We start from the raw sequence: 15,457 nt of genomic DNA, 5'->3' as shown, positions 1-15,457 counted from the left end.
CACACTGAGGCTGTTCTTAATTTATTATTTATTCATAAATAAATATATGTGACATACAATCATTAAATGTTTTGAACTGCTTTTATTTCACTATGTCTCACATTTGGAATCAGTCATCTGTAGCAAAAAGGCACTGTAATTTTACACTTTTATACGTTGCCGTAATTATGTAACACATTTGCATTCCAGTTGAGAAAAGAAGAGTCCTGAATCTCAGTGGTGACAGAGAGCAGCAACAGCTGTAATGTTGTTATGGGGTCATTATGGGCCATTGCACTCTGGGTTGAGGGAAATTACTGTAAGTTATCAACTTGGACTGTTTGTCCCTGAGGTGTGGTAGTCGTTTCTTTTAACAGCAACTTGCTCCTGTTCTGTCTTTAACCTTTTTTTAACACCAAAATCAGTGCATATATGCATTATTTTTATTCAGTTATTTATTTATTTTATTATTATTATTTATAGAATTAAATGACCAGTGTGTGGGCTTTAGTGACATCTAGCGGTAAGGTTGCAAATTGCAAACCAACCAAATACCCCTGGTCTCACCCTTCCTTTCCAAGCGTAAAGGAGAACCTGTGCAAAATATGCGAAGGGCTCTCTCTAGAGCCAGTGTTTGATTTGTCCATTGTGAACTTCTGTAGAAAAGCGGCTGTGCAACATGGCCGGCTAGATGGAAGAGAATCCCCTCCTTCTGTAGGTATATTTTAAGGCAATGAAAACACAATTCTTAGGTTCAGGAGATAATACACTGATAAAAACATTAACATCACATTCCACTTCTGCCACTAGATCCCCCTAAATCCTACACACTGGACCATCAAGAGTTCAGTTGTTAGTCACAACTGTAGTATTCACAGATCTTCTATGCTGCTAATGATTTGAAGTGCTTAACAAATATGTAGGAACTGCACAGACTTGTGACATACAACATTAAAAAAAAAAAGCGTTTCTTCTATGATTTCAACATTTAACATACCTGCGTTTTCAGCTTTCAAAAAACTAGGATGATGGTTACTTAATATTCACTATCTTGCACATTTTGTTAATTTCACAAAATGGTGTGGCACACAAATGCAAATGGGCGTGAGAGTCAATATTCAGAATCAATTTCAGACTGAAGCACAAAGTCATAATGAGCAATAACGTCACAAATGCTGTCCGAGTTGTTTGTTGTGAACAATGAGGACACAGTTTGTTCAAGACATCTCCTGGTTCTTCATTAACTCTCTAATCACTTATCTGGCTCCACTGGTGTCAAGGTTCACACAGCTGCAGTGTCTCTGTATAATTAGAGGTGTGCCTCAGTACCCTGCAGCGTAGGCCCACTTGCGAGGGTCTGACTGAGCGTGGAGTCCGTCATCGTTACGCACTATAGCCTGCACCACAGCTCCTGACGATGTGAGGTGCTCTACCTCGTGATTCTTTGACACCAAACCATCCAGGATGTTCTGCGAACAGGAGCACATAATGACATGCAGACTCCATACAAACTGAACAGGTGTAGCAGTCTGTTTAAGTAAAATCTTTTTATTGCATGGATCAATAATGCTGTGTTCATGTTCGCATTTTTTCTGTTTAGAAAAAAACGAAATGTTTATCAGTGATTTTACACTCCTTTGAAATGAAATCAGTTTTCTGTCTTAGGAAAGATTATATGTGTGAACATCTGCTATTTAGAGGAACTGTACCACATGTGGACTTTAAGAGATGTTGATATGGTTTTTTCTTATTTATTACCCTCAATGATACATTTTATACATATAATATTATGGTGTGCAAATCTTCTTCCATACTGTTTTAATAATCAACTTTTTATTTTATTTTGTGAGCAGAGGAAACCACGTGATAAGCCTTTTCTTATCCAGACCACAAAACAGACTATTACCATAACTGTGCTGAAATATTTTTCTCCTTTGTTACATTATACACACCCCTGAAGCTAAATACAATGAATAGTGTCCCTAGTGCTGGTTATAATGGCAGTATTAGGGCTCAGTTATATAGCTGGACTTTTGGTTGAAAGATTGCCTCCCCACACACCACACCACCCTGCTATTAGTCACATATATCAGTATTGTGTGAGATGCTCACTTGATCAAAGCCAGGCTCTGCCACAGTTTTGTTGGGACTCAGCTGGTTATGGAGCCTTGGCTCTGCCACGGCTTTATCCAGACCGTAGTTGAAAAACAGAGCTTTTAAAATCACCTGCAAAACAGCAAACATTTCAGCCAATGATTCTTAACAGCGAAGTCGTAAGACGGAACATTTCATTAATTTATATGATACTTTAAATGGTTACAACAGCTTGTACCAATATCTGGTTTGTGTCTTACCTGAGCAACAGAAGTAGTGATTTTTGTTCCTCCTGAACCACCAACCACCATCTTAACTTTGTTGTTTTTGTCAAAAAGGATGGCTGGACACATTGAAGACATTGGCCTTTTTCCTTTTAACAAAGTTGAATGGATGTTTATGTGAACAAGGTCAAATTACAGTAAGTGTATTTATGTATGTATGTATGTATGTATGTATGTTTGGTTTTAATGTATCTCCAGTGCTGGTCTAGTCTGATAATGACAGAACGGAAATGTAGTACATTCTTGTAACGTATCACACTGTAGAGATCGGTTTTCATTGTGACCTTAAAAGGTCTTTTCTTTTCATCAATGTCAATAAAACATCCACATTAAATCTACCTTGATTCAATGTTGTACAACTCTAAAAGATGAAAGAGTGGAGTGGAGACATTTTAGGTTTGATTCATTAAAAAAACCCATAATGCACAGTGTCAAGAAGGACAGACTGACGACTCTGCGATCTTCAATCAGCCTTCTGTTGAACAGCCAATCTCAGCCAATCTATGTTGCAATTTTACTGGTTCTGAAAACCCTTATGTATGTGTGTGTGTTGGTCTTAATATAACCTGGTCTGATGAAGTTGCTTGGTGAAGGAGGCACTCCAAAGTGGTTTGTCTGAAGTGGGGAGCTGAAGTCATCCATCTCATTGTTGAGAAGTATCCCGGTTGATCTTGACATGACTTTGGAGCCCAAACTGCAGGAAAACAATAACCATTAATATTTCATGGAAGTTAGAGGCACAAGACCAACTTGATCAATAACTATCACTGGTATGAATAATTATATTAGCCATTTAGGAGGCCATACAAATGGTTGATGGTACTGGTGGCGGCCACTGCGCTTCCATCCGCTGCTAATATGGAGAGGTGTGAGGTCCCGTGGTTTTCAGGCAGGACAAACTCTGGCTCGTAGTAGCTCATTTCGTGTGTGGTGTCATCAGTGATCTTTCCACGGAGGTTATCAGCGTATAAATCTGAAGTCATATTTTTGATGAACTTTGGAAGAGAACGTGGAACATAAAAATAATCAATACCGCAGATATTCAGTGGAAAGCATAGTTTATTCATTAAGCACTGATTCATGTTCTATGGAATGTTAATGTTGTTGCAGTTAAACCAAGACAGGCAAAGTCACTCCTGTCTATGGGATAAAGTAGCATTGACTAAAGGACTGAAGGATTAAAGGCTTGTCAGACTCTACCACATATTTTTATTAAGGTGTTTACAAGGTTACTAATTTTATAATTAGGAATAATTTATCACACTGCATATATGTAATAATGCCATACTAGTCTCTCAGAAATTATTATAGTTTATAATACAAATTTGCCACAGAAAATTCATTTTGGAAGAAATAAAGTGATGATGCTACATAGGTTACATTTTTTATTATCATGAGGAAAAGTTTTTAATAGCAAATTTGGGAGAGGTTGGCAGTGAACATCTTCCAAATGTTGCCTTTGTTTTCCTTGTTTTATCTGCCTGTGCACTGTAATTTTCGCCCATAGCACCTGCAGTATGATTCAGCCTTCTTGTGGCTGCATTTAAACAGAGCACTCGGTTAAGGTTAGGGCAATATTATGGTTAATATATATATATATATATATATATATATATATATATATATATACATGTAAAAAAATCAACACTGACTTGAAGCATGAAACATGACATGTTGGCTTTGAAAATATTTAATGGAAACTTTGAACTTTCCTTAACCTTAAAGAGTAACTAAACCACTTTTTCCTGCTGAAAATCACTTCATCTAGATATTCAGTAGTGTTACAGATCAATTCAGGTCCTTGACATTTTAGTGCAAAGAAAGTGAATTTTACATGTGTTGTGTTATAAATATGCATAGCGACTGCCCTCTCAGGTTGAAACTAATACCAAAACTGTGACTGTTTGTGTTTAGCAGAGAGTACGGCCTTACATCTGTGATGTTGAGAAATGCTGGATCTCCAAGTAAGCTCCTCTTTGCGTAAGCAAAACGAAAAGTCTCCACGATGCGATGGTAGGTTAGGATCTCTTTCTCTGTGCTTGCCACACTGTCTGAGCTCAAGTTATACCCTGTAGGAAATAAAACAATCATCAGCGGCACAATTTAAACCACAGCCCTGCTCACCTGTTTTCATTCAGATGGCTGTTGAGGTAGAAGACAGCTAAAATGGACTTGACCCAACCACTTCCTGTGCTTTATTTAGTCTAAAAGCTGCTGTGAGCAGACCATGGGTATTAGCCTGAGCTGACAGCCATAGAGGGAAACAGGAGTGAATCTGAGGAAACCAAACTATTTTGGTTTGATGGATTTCAGCTGTTGGACAGAGGCAGGAGACATAGTAAATCAGTAGGGTGAAAGTTTTGGGCAGTCGCTGAATTGTGAGCGTGAAGCCTCCACCACTCAACTGTGTCCAATTAGAGGTAAATTGGTGAGATTAGTGTTAGCGTGTGAGGCAGAGGGGTGCAGTGAGTGGGTGGCCAGTCAGTGGGTAGGAAAGGTTCAGAGAGATTAATTATTTTAGAAGGAAGTTTCACATCTAATCCTTAGAAGCAGACACTGTCGCTGTACTGAAAAGTAGCACAGAGACAGTGTCTTCAACAAGGACAGTTTGGATTTTCTGTCATGATCAGTCAACACGGAGAAAATTAAATCATTATAAGATGAAAATGACCCGGGCTAGACCAGGGTAGCAGTGATTAGCAACATGTTTATGAGTTTTGCTTCTAAGAGAAATTATCTTTGGATCTTCATTGCTTAAATAAAAAAAAAACTCTTCAGGGTCAGGGTTCAATGTTGATTTAACTTTATTCTCCAAACTGTTTAAAATTAAATGTAAGGTTGATATTGCTTTAGTAATGCTTTGCATCTCTTAATGTTGCAGTATCAACAACTCAAGTCCTCATCTCTAAAGAACAAAATGTGTTTCTCAGTGTCTTCTAAAATAAACCCGTGTGTGTGTGTGTGTGTGTGTGTGTGTGCGTGTGGAATGGAAGTGGAAGACATTTTGAGAATGATTGCTTTCACTACTCTTTAATGGAACACTAGCTGTTTCCCCCATGTTTGCAGTCTTTAAGCCAACATAAATCAGTCTGTACTGGTATCACTTTATAATAAAGCCCACAATTTACAGTTTATATTAATCGATACATATAAAATTAGCTAACGGTTCCTGCTGGTACTTAAATATGAGAAATAATGAGGTAGCACAAGAAGGAAACAATGTAAGCATTTTTAGAAACGCTGGGTATATTTGGGGTATAGTACTTCTCAGTTGTTATATGCTACCAAAAGAAATGCTATTTTCCCTTTTCTTGGCCTTTCTGACAAGTTTTTTATTTATTTATTTTTTAGAGGTAGGTCAGCTACACCCACATGCAGGGATTTATTATGCATGTGCTCTTCTTCATTGCATGACTTAAACAGAACAAGTAGATATAAGCAGCTTGTAAATGGCAGGCTGGAGTAGAAAACAAAACCTTTCTCCAGCACACAGTCATGGAAGGTTTGTATTGTCATCAGAGGACAAAACACCCACCTAATCCAGGAATGTAATAATGTCACATGAAGGTGGATCAAACTCAGCTAATCTTGAATGGGAAATGACGTACTGAGGAATCTTGTATTTATTTTTATTCATTTAATCCTTACTTTTCTCCTTTACTTCCTGTTTTAAACAGTATTAAACAGTAATACTAGGAGTGCAGGCAGTATTGACTAAATTATAGTAAAAGAAAATCCTGATTTTTACTCACTTATCTGTTTTTTCCCTGCTGTATCTCCATTTAATGTTCATTATTTTCATTTCTCGTTCTTCTACATTTCTTTACTGCAGTTCATCCTATGAGGAGCAGGAGTGCAGGGGGAGCTTCTTGGATGTTCATCTGACTTCCCAGCTTCTTTTATTTTTTAACTTTCATTACTCCTTAAAGATGATGTGGTGTCAAAGGAATATTGAGGATATTTACATATCATTCCAGTGTAGGACAGAATTCAGTTATATATTGATTAATTTTTGAATTGAAAGTTTGTGAGAGACAAACTTGAACCTTTTTAGCCCAAAAAGTTTGAGAACAGATTATGATGATGGTAAAAACAACACCCACATTGACTGGTTTACAGTTAGTCCAACAACTTATTTTGGAAATGTTTTTTAAAAATCTGATATTTTACATCCATTCTTCTGTAGTCATAAATCATGTTGTATGGCATATTATATTAGTGCACATTACACCTACACTATAAATGTGGTCTGTGTTTTAGAAAGTAGTTCATGCCAGTCTGAGGGAACTTGTAGTCAGCAGAGGTTTTTATTTTAAGAGCAGAGTTACTGTAGCTACAGGAGATCAACATGCTGCTCAGAGTGGAGTCCTTTCTCAGAGAGTGACTGGCAAAGTGAAGGCAGCTCGCATTAAAGCACATTCTCTCCCACTCAGGGTGTTTTTGGACAAAGCATCAAGGCTTACCTTTCAAGATGTTTAATATCAGTGAGAGTACAGGGCCGCTGGCGGGGGCATTGGGAACAACCATGGTGTACTCCCCCACACTCACCCTTAAAGGGTTCAAATCCAAGACAGGCACATAATCCTTCAGATCCTCCATTGTGATGATACCGCCTAAACACGGATTGACACACACTGTGGATGCACACTTTGACAGAACTGTAAATGCAAATCCTCCTCAATGTGGGAATTGCACATGCAGAGAAGGGAGCATATTTGTATAATTTATAACATTTTCTGAAGTCTGTTTAGCAAATGGCTGTTAGTGCTAGAGATAGGGGCAATAATGATAATAATGTGCTCCATTAATGCGACATTAATCTGCTTCCTGGGTACGGAAACACAATCTAATCTGCAAAAATAGCTTTTTGGGTTGTAAAACAATATCTAAAACGATGACTTAATCTTGCAACTTGAGTCTGGTCAGTTCAACATAGTAACATAGCAAGCTGATGAGGAATGAGAAAAAGAAAAACAGCTTTTCTACAAATTATATTCAACATCAGACTGTGCTCATCAAGCTTCCTAATTCAAATGAACAACAACAAAACACTACCTGCTGCCTGAATATCTGTCACAAGGTTCTGAGCCAGCGGTCCCTCGTAAAAGGCACCTGCACCCTCTTCTGCTATTTTCCTGTAGGTTTCTGCAAGCTTGGGAAAAGTGATGGTGTCGTTTTCTTTTAGTATATCACCATTTTCCCCACAAAACACTTCACTGAAACAGAGGGGGGAAAAAAACATTTACGTGTATGAAGGTAATGCACATGTCTTAAGTGACTTTCTAAAACGATGATTTTATCCTGCTCAGAGTGAGGCCTCTCACCATAGGGCTGCGTCATTGCGGATGGTTGTCCTGTATCTGGACAGAGAAGAGGCAAGTGCTCTGCCCACAGGAAAACCTTTTTCTGCGAGATCAATGCTCGGCTGGAATAAGTCTTTCCATGGCAGCTTGCCATGTCGATTGTGTGCCATCTCATAACCTCGAATTTCCCCTGGTACAGCAACAGACAACCCTCCTACCAACCACGGAAACCAAGAAAAGACTTACATTACAGACATTATTTTAGGGCACTTGTACATACTACTGCTGAATTTGTTTTCGGTCATCACTCTGAGAATTTACAATCTAATCTCTGACTGCCACTGTCAGAAGGTCTTCCTCTTTCACAATGATATTAACTAGAGCTTCCCTCTACTTATGACCACGTCAGGTAGCACAGGCTGAACATTACCTTTCCGGGATAAATCTGTATTGTTCCCAAACATATTCTCCGTTGCATTGCGTGGTGCCGTCTCCCTGGCATCGATGGTCTCAGTCAACCCTGTGCATGAGTTACAAATGATTTGGGATTCAGTTGATCAGGAAGCTGTACGGGTTTATTATGTCAACTGGGAAAGTGAACAACAGAACAACAGTCTCTGGTGGTGTTGAGGTTTGTTAGAGTAAAACTGTACCACTTTTTGCGTCATAGATGTTAATGAAAAGTCCTCCTCCGATGCCCATACTTTGAACGTTCATTAGTCCAACACACAGCAAAGCAGCTATAGAGGCATCAACTGCAGACCCCCCCTTCATCAGTATGTCTCTGCGGTAAAATTAATTTAAGCACACCAAATGAAGAGAGGGCTGGATTAGTTTTTACATTTAAGATCTTAAGACCCTGTGCTGGCAAAGGAATACATAAAATAAATAAAGCAGGTTCACAGGAATTTGTAAGTATGCTAAAGTCATGCTTGTGTAAGTGCATGGGTATGGCTGTAAAAGCAAGCAATGTTATATGTTTGCATGCATGTATGTATAACCTCAAAGACGTCTCAGTGTGTAAGCTCTCACCTGCCGACCTCTGAACAAGGCCCGGCATCTGCTGCCACAGCCGCCTTCAAGTACACATGCTCACCCTGACGCCCTCTTCTCTCCACACCGAAGAAGACGCCCACAAAAGTACAGACAGATGCCAAAAGCAGCACAGTCAGTGCCACAACTATTGTCTTGTTGACCATTTTTATACCTCAGGAACAACGAATAGTTTATTCAATGCCTGTCAGGAAAGGAAAACATTATTTATATTTCAAAATTTATGAACATACACTTTGTAGAATCTGAGTCAAGCAAAATCAACTGCAAGCCCAAAAGAGTTACACAGATCAAAAGGATTATTGATTTTAAAATTATATGCAGGTCTGTTATGTACACCACAAGAGGCTGATATATTGTTTAATTTTGCAGTGGAATCAATAAATACCAGACACTGAAATACTGAAATATCAGTTAATAGGTTCCACATATCAAATCTACCCATATGTAATTACTTATATTTACTCGTATATTGTACACTGATGCTTATTATTGGAATTATAAACCTTATGAAAGTAGTTTGCTGAAATCTAAGCAATATTATTTTCATTGTCATTACTGTCTGTTAATTTAAGACAAAAGTACACTTGGACTTAAGGATGAATTAATTAGATTTTCGTTGCCAACGTTCAAAACACGTTTTTAGTCATAACTCAAGAATTCATCAGCTAATTACGACAAAATTTCACACAAATGTCTAATGGCATAAAATGTGTTGACATTTTTTATTCAAAAGGTAAAAGATCATCTTCATCATAATGATCTGAAAAAACACTTTTCTGGCCATTATTCAATACCAATTAGCAGACTGTAACCTTTTTTCAGATACTGAATTGTTGAATCTAATCTCACGTGTCCACCTTGAAACTGTGCTGACTGTATAGTTCACCAAGTTGCAGATTTGTATGAAGTGTCCACATTTTTGAATTGCTCAATTAACTTCTTCTTGTTCTATCAAGCGGCAATTAATTAACAATTGAATACTGAGGGGGCAACAGTTTGTTACCAGAAAGTTATATCAGTGTGTTCAGTTACAGCATGTGCCAACAGGTGAATGATGTCAGACGCGACGGAGTTCAACAGACCGAGGAAGGCAAAAGTTAGCTTGGGCGTCACTGACTCATATTAATTGATAACTTACTCCACCAATTAACATCATGACTCACCATGGACAGTTTACAAAAAAGAATCAAAGTTGATGCTGCACAGCCAGAGATATTGTTTTCTTTCGTCCACATGTTCTTTGTCCCTGCCAAAAATTGCTGCCTACATTACCCACAGTGCATGTACGTACATGTACGTACATGTATGTACGTACATCTGGCAGTTCAACAGAAATACATCATGGGAGTAGCAGCAAATGTTGTCTTTTGCCTCTAGCCTCAAGCAGAGATGAACTGCAGAAGTCTGATGAACTCACTTCTTTCTTACTCCATGACATTTTTTATTTTTTTATTTCAAACCTCCTGCCTTCAGCCTCAACTGACACAAACTCAACTAACATCGCTTGGGGGAATTTATAAGACTCACTAATTATGGTGTATAAAATCAGAGGCATTTCCCTTTAAACAGATGCAGATTGAGGGAGTCCCACAAATATAGTCTAGCTACTGTGCTACAGACTATAAGGTCACTCTATCAAGAAACCTGACATCAGTTAAGATCTCATTCACTCCAAGTATCAACAAAGAGTCCAAGCTTACCTCCTGGCAACAGGTCAAATTGTATTTAGAACCCTTGTATAATCATATAATACTGAAAATAAGTTCATTCCACCTCTGCTGACATCCTTAAAGACTCACTGTGTAAGACTTTGTAAAAAGAAACACTAATTTTAAGTACCTGTCAACATGTAAAAGCTCCAGGCTGCTACACATCAAATATTATAAATTTACATTTTTAACGTTGAAGTACTCAGGAGTGTCTGTTCTTGTCATGCAAGTTACAAAGCAGATCCCTGTCAAAGAGATACCACCTGAAATGTGTATTTAATAAACTGTAGCTTGCACACATAACAGAGAGGGGTTTGGAAATTATAAATAAATTATAAATGATCTGACCGCACGTCAGTGTGTCCCTCTGGCTGTGCTTTCAACAGCCAATCAGAATAATAGAAATGAAAAGCTTTGAGCATTTTACCTTAATAATACCTCCCATTTGTTTCAAGCCCTAAAGTATTTCTCTGGTGAGTCAAAGGAGCGAAAACACAATAGACAATAGCTGTTTGTTGAACAAACTATCTGTACAGAATTGTGGCTTGAGTTCACATCTCAAAATAAATATTTACTTCAACACTTAAAACCTTAAAGGGCAAACAACATATGGAGAAATTTGAATCGGCATGTTTTGTATTAGATTTGAATTCAACATGTGCCGCTTGGATGACAAATGAACTTTACCAAATATGTAAAAAAAAATTCTGTCCTACCTTGATTCCTCCCAGGGGGTCTCAGCAGCAGGCTGCTCACTGTATGCGTTTCCCACAACCTGCAGCAGTTGATAGGTAATAGGCTTACTGTTGTCCTCAATGAATAACTACGACAAAGTCATTAAACTTTAACCCACCCTACCATAAAACACATATCCTGTTTTACTGAGAGAAGAAAAAAAAATGAAGACAGATATAGCAACTTGAGATGACATTTAAGTTATAAATCAGTCTTCACATAACTTTGTAAAATACTATGAAGTAACTGAATGACCCTGAAAGTGAGAGGAAACTACAGTTCACTCAACGAATAACCGTTTATTTGTCGTGGCACTCAAACTTACCAGCAACAAAGATTAACAATTCACTAGATGACTAGTGCTTTATCTGCAGTGGCACTCAGTTATCTGCAACAAAGATGAACTAACAGTAGCCTCCTGTTGCTGATGGTTCATTTCAAATAGATGACATGACTCTAAGTAAACACTTTCTCAGAACTGTAAAATAGGGAACTGTTTCACAGCTCGGATGCAACACAGCTCGAGAATGCAAGATGTTCATGGCAACAAAAAAAAAAAAAACCCTTTGATTTAAAAGTTTTAAAGAAAGTGCCTCCTCACCAGGAAAATGAAGGCTTTCAGGGCTGCGAGGGAGAAGATCACATCTGCCATGAGGGAAGGAAAGAACACTAAGAAAAAACTGCAGGGGAACAGTGTGAAGGGGTGCAGAGCTGAATGAGAGGGCTCAGTTAAATAAGCAGCCAGGCCAATAGGTGTGAGGCAACAGGGATAGGACAGACTCACAAATTTGACACAGAGGCCCCAGGGCAACTATCCCCGGTAATCATGTTATCCCATGTAACCACCGATAAAACGGTTCACAGAGAAAGTGGAAGAAAAAAAGTGCTCAAAAATCTAATTTGCTGAAGTTCCATATGGCCAGAAGGTGCTCAAGGAGGAGTGGTCTGTATGCAATTAGACAACTTGAATTACCACCTTGAGGTTGTAATCATCAACACCTGTTTACATCCATGTCTGTTCAGACCCATGATCTTTAGAGTAAATTTTTTTAAAAATTTCCAGTGATAAACATGCTGACTTCATTTAGAGACTGTTTTTACAGAGGAACACAGAGGACTGATTGAAAGCCTCGTCACATGGTGTAACAACCATCACCTGAAGCTCAGTATCAGGGAAACCACTGAGCTTGTGGTGGACCACAGCTGGATGTCTGTTAGTGTGTAAGTACAATGAGAGAACCAAAAATCAGAGTCAAAATCCTCACATGTGTTCACATGCTTGGCCAGTAAAGCAGATTCTGATTGAACACAAACAAGCTACAAGTTCTGAGACGTTGATGCGTCACATAAATCTTCAACCCGGCAGTCAGCACAGCTTTAAGATTAGCATCTGACCAAATGTGAAATATGGTCACAGTCTGTTCTGTTCCTGAGTTATGTTGTTGAATAATGAACAGAAAAGTGTTGTTGACGTCAAAATGAAGTTGGCCTTTGACCCTCATTACTTTATCATTTCATCCAGTTAGACATTTGTGAGAAATGTTGTCAGAATTAATGCATGAATTCTTGAGTTGTGGCCAAAAACATGTGACCTTTGACCTCTGAACACCAAAATGTGATCAGACACATGAATGAATAGGTGGACAACTTAAAATCCTAATCCCTCTGACCACAGAGACGTAAAAAAACAGACAAGCAATCTTAAACGTGATCCCAAAGTAGTTATGTTGAGGTTAAACATTATTCAGGATAACACAGCTTTTTCTTAGCGAATGAAGCAATGGTGCTGCAATATTGTTATAGGAAAATATTTCCACTTCCAAAATACTTTTAACAAAGCGACAGCACCATCCAAAGAGTCTCTGTCATTTGGCCCCTGCATTGAACATTTTAGTTCCAGCTGTGGTAAGACCAACACTTGATGTTTGTGTTTTCACAGCTGCACCCCATCATCTGTGCTAAATATCCATAGTTAGTTTCATAGCTCCATTTAAACCGAAACAGGCAGGGTACGGCCACAACCTGACAAAACATGGTTAACCACCATTATGCTGTTTTCTTTTAATGACAAATCACTGGCTCATTTTCTGAGGATTATCGTCTTCTGTTTCACAAAACCGAGGCTTATGCACACGAGCCAGTGCTACTTTACATTCAGCCTGGACAAACGTAATGACAAATGAGATTTGATACAGAACATATTGTTTATGTATGAGGATAATACAAGCATGCATCATTAGTAATTTAAAATAACATCTTGAACTGGCATTTAGCCTATAGTGACCTCTAACTGCTAAACCTTTCCTTTATTCAGTTAAAACAAAACAAAACATATCTGCTGTCTTGTCATTATTTTGTTTTCCTGTGCATGCAAAACATCTTCAAATTTTCATCTTCTACCACTGACAATGTAGCTTTATCATATGTCCTACCAGGTTTGTCTTTTTCTTCTTCTCTTGCAAATTCGATTACTTTGTGTATATAACACATGCATGTCGAAGCCTGATAACATAAGACAAATCTGTTCTGTGTAGGTGCTGCAAGTCAGCCACAAATCCCCACCTCAGTGAAGACTTGGACAGTTATTCTCACACTGAGCCCATGATTCACATTAAATTTAAATGCTTGTAAACTGTGATGTCATGTGGATCTGGGTCTGTTTGGAGCTGTGAGTCCCGTGCACTCACTCGGGTGAGCCTAGTCCAACTGATCCGGATCCTGCACCACAAACCCTCTGCATCTGTCTATAGACCAGGTCAGGTGTACAGCTTACATGGCAGTGGAGAGTTGCTTGAAACTTCTCAAAAATCTTCTTGTGTGTCTCTTGTTATTGGAAATAAACTGAAGCATCCCTCTGAGTAAGACTGGAATAAAATCACGCGTCTGACCCTCGTTGTTGGAAGTGTGTGTCTCTCAGGCCTCAGATTAAGCAACGTGATGTATTGTCTCGAATTGCTCACCAGAACAATGCATGCATTTTCTCATCTGATGCCCCATCACTAGAAGGACATCATTTGTCTCTTTTAGAAATATAGTTTTCTGATGTCACAATACTTTATTTGAGGTTCATCCAGCTTCATCTGTGTTAAAATAACTACTCGAGGTTGGGGAGTGATTATGATCACGATTTCAAGCAGGGATGCTCAAAGTGAGGCTATAAGGTTGAGTTTGGCCTGCTAGATGTTTCCAAAAAAAATAATTAATGTAATTTATTTTAAAAAAAACAATAATAATATAAATCATGGTTTATACTGTTTTATTTTTTGTGGGCTACAGCTACTTTTTTTTGCTCTAAATATGGTTAATTATTTTCTATAATTCATATTTATTTATACTGCACCAAATCACATCACAGGTCACTTTCCAAACAGAGCAGGTCTAGTACAAACCTGATTGTATATATGGTAAATGGTAAAATAGGAACTGCTACATGCTCAAACAAGGTGTCAAGTGAAAGCAAGAACCCAAACAATCCATGAGGAATCCTGAAATTCACACAGAGCCAATGAGAGCCATTAGGCTACAGTACCAGCATGATGGGCATGCACCAGATGCTGGAGAGCAACTATGTTAATCTGTTCTCCAGGATGGACCTCACTGCTGTTTCTATGGCCTTGCATTTAGTCTGGGAGGTGATACGACTTATTATGCTCAATCAGACTAGGGGTTATTTGGTGATATAAGAGGGTTGTTATTCTGGGCCGACACCAGATTAGGCTTTGAAAGCTCGGGCCTGACGCAGAGAGACACAGATTCACCCCATGCTTTTAGATGAGTAACAAGATGCATCTGTGTCAGTGATAGTGAATGCAGTTTAGAGCTTGAAGCAAAACTCTGGGTAGCAATCACACAATCGAAATCACCAAAATGGGGTTTGACAATGTAAGTCTATGAAAACCACTTTTATGTTGATACTTTGTGTTTCTTTATGTTACACCTTCTTTGTATTCAGTTTTCAATTTTATGTTGTGACAACACTGTGCCTATGATGGGGTTAGGATTAGGCACATAACACCACTTGGTTAGGAGTAGGAGAAGAACATGTTTTGGCTTATTTTATGTGCTCTTTAAGTCACGTATTGTGTGTGTGTGTGTGTGTGTGTTTGTGAAGAACAAAGAAACCAAACAGGAGAAATCTGTATAAATTTTTATTATTTTTATCTGCAGAAATAGATGGCAAACTGTGACTGTGGACTTTAACTAAAGTAGACTAAAAGGCAGTGCTTTATGCCCTTTCCGGTTGAAGTTTCAGGTCTGTTGCACCTGCTGACACACCCTGAGGTACACCTCTACATCG

General features: G+C 38.4%; 1 protein-coding gene across 1 annotated transcript; it reads right to left on the bottom strand.

Annotated features, from left to right (window-relative positions):
* Window positions 1-1,051: 1,051 nt before the first annotated feature.
* ggt1b (gamma-glutamyltransferase 1b) lies at window positions 1,052-12,019 on the bottom strand. The gene is made up of 14 exons (XM_046375855.1): window positions 11,762-12,019; window positions 11,142-11,200; window positions 8,693-8,897; window positions 8,314-8,444; window positions 8,091-8,180; window positions 7,682-7,874; window positions 7,413-7,573; window positions 6,821-6,970; window positions 4,290-4,426; window positions 3,165-3,352; window positions 2,924-3,051; window positions 2,334-2,446; window positions 2,092-2,205; window positions 1,052-1,448 (listed from the first exon to the last, which is right to left on the bottom strand). The coding sequence occupies exons 3-14, from the start codon at window positions 8,857-8,859 to the stop codon at window positions 1,302-1,304; spliced, it is 1,719 nt and encodes a 572-aa protein (XP_046231811.1). The 5' UTR covers window positions 8,860-8,897; window positions 11,142-11,200; window positions 11,762-12,019; the 3' UTR covers window positions 1,052-1,301.
* Window positions 12,020-15,457: the final 3,438 nt, after the last annotated feature.

This window comes from Scatophagus argus, chromosome 20, assembly GCF_020382885.2.
Source record: "Scatophagus argus isolate fScaArg1 chromosome 20, fScaArg1.pri, whole genome shotgun sequence".
Lineage (NCBI taxonomy): Eukaryota > Metazoa > Chordata > Actinopteri > Scatophagidae > Scatophagus > Scatophagus argus.
This window is presented reverse-complemented; position numbering and strand designations above follow the sequence as displayed.